This window comes from Octopus bimaculoides, chromosome 8 (genome assembly GCF_001194135.2).
Source record: "Octopus bimaculoides isolate UCB-OBI-ISO-001 chromosome 8, ASM119413v2, whole genome shotgun sequence".
NCBI classification, from domain to species: domain Eukaryota; kingdom Metazoa; phylum Mollusca; class Cephalopoda; order Octopoda; family Octopodidae; genus Octopus; species Octopus bimaculoides.
In genome coordinates, this window is record NC_068988.1 from 40,263,895 (window position 1) to 40,268,176 (window position 4,282).

The 4,282-nt window shown below is 33.7% G+C and overlaps 1 protein-coding gene across 4 annotated transcripts in view; it reads left to right on the forward strand.

Annotated features, from left to right (window-relative positions):
* LOC106876206 (neprilysin) overlaps positions 1 to 4,282 on the forward strand; it is a 163,357-nt gene that overhangs the window by 37,209 nt on the left and 121,866 nt on the right. The window contains exon 1 of one of the 4 annotated variants that reach the window (XM_014924664.2): positions 2,689 to 2,848. The exons of the other annotated variants lie outside the window; for them this stretch is intronic. Within the exon in view, the coding sequence (XP_014780150.1) occupies positions 2,841 to 2,848 (8 nt within the window). The 5' untranslated portion in view covers positions 2,689 to 2,840. Of the gene's footprint in view, positions 1 to 2,688; positions 2,849 to 4,282 lie in introns of those variants that run through there. 4 annotated transcript variants of the gene reach the window in all.

Consider the following 4,282-nt stretch of genomic DNA (forward strand, 5'->3'; position numbering starts at 1 on the left):
TAGTAGGTGCCTTAGGTATAAAAAAAAATATTCAGACAAATACATAACAAAAACACCAGGACTTACAAATATATATATAACATACAGAAAATTGCACTACTGGGCACTGCACACATTCTACGCCAAACACTTTCAATACAGTAAACATAAGAGCACCACAGCAAACCACAGCACATACCCAAGGCGCACAGAGCTGCGCTCGGTAGTGAAGTGAAAGCACGTTATAAAAATAAAACTACTGAACAATAATAATAATAATAATAATAATAATAATAATAATAATAATAATAATAATAATAAATGAAACTTTATATGAAATGTCTTATTTTATTGTAGTTGAATATAACTCGTCATTGCTTGTCTGATACATCAGATCATAAAGAATTTGAAGAAAATTATTACAGCTATCGAACTTTTTTTGTTTATATTATTCGTCTTCATAATTCTTTACAAATATAAGGCCTGAGTGTCTTAGTTGTAGAAGCAGTGATTGTTGTAGTTGTTGTTGTTGTTGCTGCTGCTGCTGCTGATGCTATTTGTATTAGCTACAGGTCAAAAGAAACCTGAAGGGAACGACCTATGATTAGATGCATTCCAGCACTGACCTTTTCATCTTATGTTGACCTAGATCTAACATAAATGTGCATGAAAGGATTTGAAGAGGATTTCGCTACTTTTTCTAAGAGTTGGTGAGACCACGAAGAGTTTAACCAACTAAGTTACACCTTCGTTGGCTGCATTACCAGATTACGTATCATTTTTGAAATGAATATTGAGATAAAATTAGTTCTTGCATTGAAGTCACTGAGAATAAGTTATTTACCTTACTTTCAATGGTTTCCGTGTGAACTCATGTTTTTCAGGGTATCGTGTTACTGTCATTAGCTATGTTTACACTGATTTTCTTTACTCGTAGTTTTCTTTATAACAAAATAATATACTGTAATCTATTTAATGTCTGTCTAGAATCTTTTCAACTTGCATATAAGACAAACATAGATATAATACACTGGTTAAATAGTTTTTCTTAATTCTCGCATTCTCATATTTTGGCTGTTTCTCTTGCACATTCTTGTTAACAAGAAACGTATAATATAACTTAAGTTGCTCTATTTTCTGCCAATGTTTATGGAAGGAGAAACATTAGACGAATATAAATATAAATGCTATTTAGTTTAAACATCAGTGTTGAATATTATGCTTAGATGTCAATAACTGCTATATAATTATTAATACTTTCGGATTTGATTTAAAATTTACGTACGGTTATAACTTTCTAGCTCATAGAGTCGGACACTATTCTTTCAAACGTTATATCGAAGGTAGAATTCTATCTGAGTTTAGGTTGGTGCAAATTAACTTTAAATTCTCAGCCCTTAATTCAAAGATATTCATTTGAGGTAGTTTATAGATAAGTTATTTTTATTTTGGAAAGTAACCGGTATGAAGGAATACTTGTTTCAGTGATATAATAACTACTAGTGCTGCCAAAATGGTGATATTGCAATTACGTCCGCAATCGTATCGTTCCGGATTCGATATATCTTCTCGTTACATTGGCAAGTATATTCTACTGTAGCCTCGACTTGACCACTCTCCGTGGATGGAATTGCGTAGATAGAATCATTAATGGATTTATGAACGGCATCAATGTACTCCTAATATAAAGAAGATGCTATTATTAAATCATTAATGATAATAATAATAATAATAAATACCCTACATAAATCTGCATCTTCAACATAAAGAGAAGTGCCTTGTTATATATAAATTTGTAGTACATATATACATGCATGCACACGCACACACATATACATATAAATATACATTTACACACACATACACACAGATATACACTGGGAGAAAGAAAATTTCGATGATTTCGTGTGCAGGACTAGAAATAAAACCTGATATGTTGAAACTGACCGGTGATTTGTAAGAAAAATATATATGTTCTTTGTATGTCTTCATTCGTGTATGCGGGTATAAAAGGGTATGATGAGTTGTAACAATCTATGTATTAAGGTAACAGCTATTTGATTAACATAAATGCCAGGTTACAAAATAAGCTATGAGGACGATATTATCGAAGACGGTGCTCCAGCATGGGCATAATCTGACGAGTGAGGCCAGTCAAAAGAATGGATTTGGTGCTCTAACATCGCTATTGTGGAGGCAAAGCTGCTTTGTAATCGCCTGAATAATTTTAAATTCATATGGTTCTCATGAACAACGCCTTGGTACAAAACTAACAGAGGTAATTTTCGCCAAAAAGTTCTGACTCATAGTTCTACTCAATGTAGAATCATATGAATCAATAGGAGATATGTTTGCTTTAATGAGAATGTATTAAGGTCAAGAAAGCTTAAATACTTGTATTGCAACTAAACATAACAAGATTATTTTTTGTAAAGAAATAGCAATTTTTTTCACCTATAAACTATAAATATCATAAAATTATGCAACATAACGCGCAGCTTTTTTCTCCTCTTGTGTGAAAGAAAATAAAATGAATGCAATATTTTATGATCCTTTATATTCTCTGCTTTTTCATGAAAGCCTGAAAGCAAAAAGTAGTAAATAAAAAAAGACAAAACGTTGCATACTTATGTAAAATGTGTTTCATTTATAGCAAGATTCAATGAACAGCTAAAACAGTTCGCACCCACACCCTTTCTATATTCGTCATCCTCTGACAATATTACTTTACATTAGCTATTCGCTAACACACGTCTGCACTTGGAAACCGTTGCGTATCTCCACTGAACACTTGGGAGTTTTAAAAGTTTAACGCCAACGATTACCAACCAAAGGAAAACGTCCAAATCTATTCAGGCAACATGGAAACGTAAGAAATTATTTAGGTGTTATTGCTTGTAAAACTATTACTCTTCATTGTTCTATAATTTGTGGTTTCAGATATAACCCTGCTGTCATGTTCATACATAACTTACAAGTTTTTAATCCATCGTGTATGCCATAGTATTTATTTCAGTTTTTGTACTTATTTCATCAATTCTCTTATTGACAAACTGCTATGCAAAATGACATAAAGAGGCTCAACATACGCACGATCACACATACATACACACACACACACACACACACACACACTCACACACGCGCACATACCAGATGTACATATGTGTGTGAATGGCAATCTGATGGAGGCGAGTAAGGTGCAACTTGGAAATTGCTGCTGACTTTCCCTTGTAAAATTTTAATGAAAGTACATTGAAGAAAATCTTCAGTTTTATGTCACATATACGTACACACACACACACACACACACACACACACACACACACACACACACACACACACACACACACACACACACACACACACACACACACACACATAGACAGCCATGCGCAATGTGTTATCACGAAGGAAAAATATAATCATCAGTAAATGGGGCTAAGAAATATGAGCTAAATTGCTCTAATTCTGTAGGATAAAGCACATAATTGTATGCATATATGCTCATAGGAACACCGATGGATGTATGTATGGATATATATATATATGTGAGTGTGTCTGTGTGTGCGCGTGTGTGTGTGTGTGTGTGCATACATACATATATACATAATACAGACATACATACATGCATACATAGACGCTCGACGAGATTTCGTACAATTTGCGTACCAAATTCCACGTAAAACGTATTGATCAACAAGAGACTACAAAACAAACTACCTATTATCTGTGTACCTCATATTTACATCGAACTCAGATCGTGGTTGGTTTCAAAGCAAATTTGTTAAACGCACGGTTTTGTCAAGTATTGTTTGCTCCTATGTGAATTTCATGATTACTTAGTTGCCAAAATCTGTCGGAACCTTTGCTTTGTAAGCGCTAATGGCTTCGTGGCATTTAGAGAGAACACGATTATGTGTCCCAGTTAAAGCTTGTCAAATTTCTGAATTAGTTAGAAAATGTCTACATTCAAACCAAGGAGCAATAAACTATTCCGTATTTACAGACTATTTACGAAGCACGTTTTTAGTCGAATAAACCGATCCATTACATACTTTAAAGCGAAGGACTTATGCTATCGCTCTCTTTTGCCGAACCACGAGTTTATGGGGACGTAAGTAATACAACTCCGATTCCCAAGTGGCAGCAGAGGGCAAGCATAAAAACAGAGAGTCCGTACACCAACACACACATATATGTATAGACACACACACACATACACACACACATATACGCACATATACACACACATACACACATATATTTATATATATATATATATATATATATATATATATAT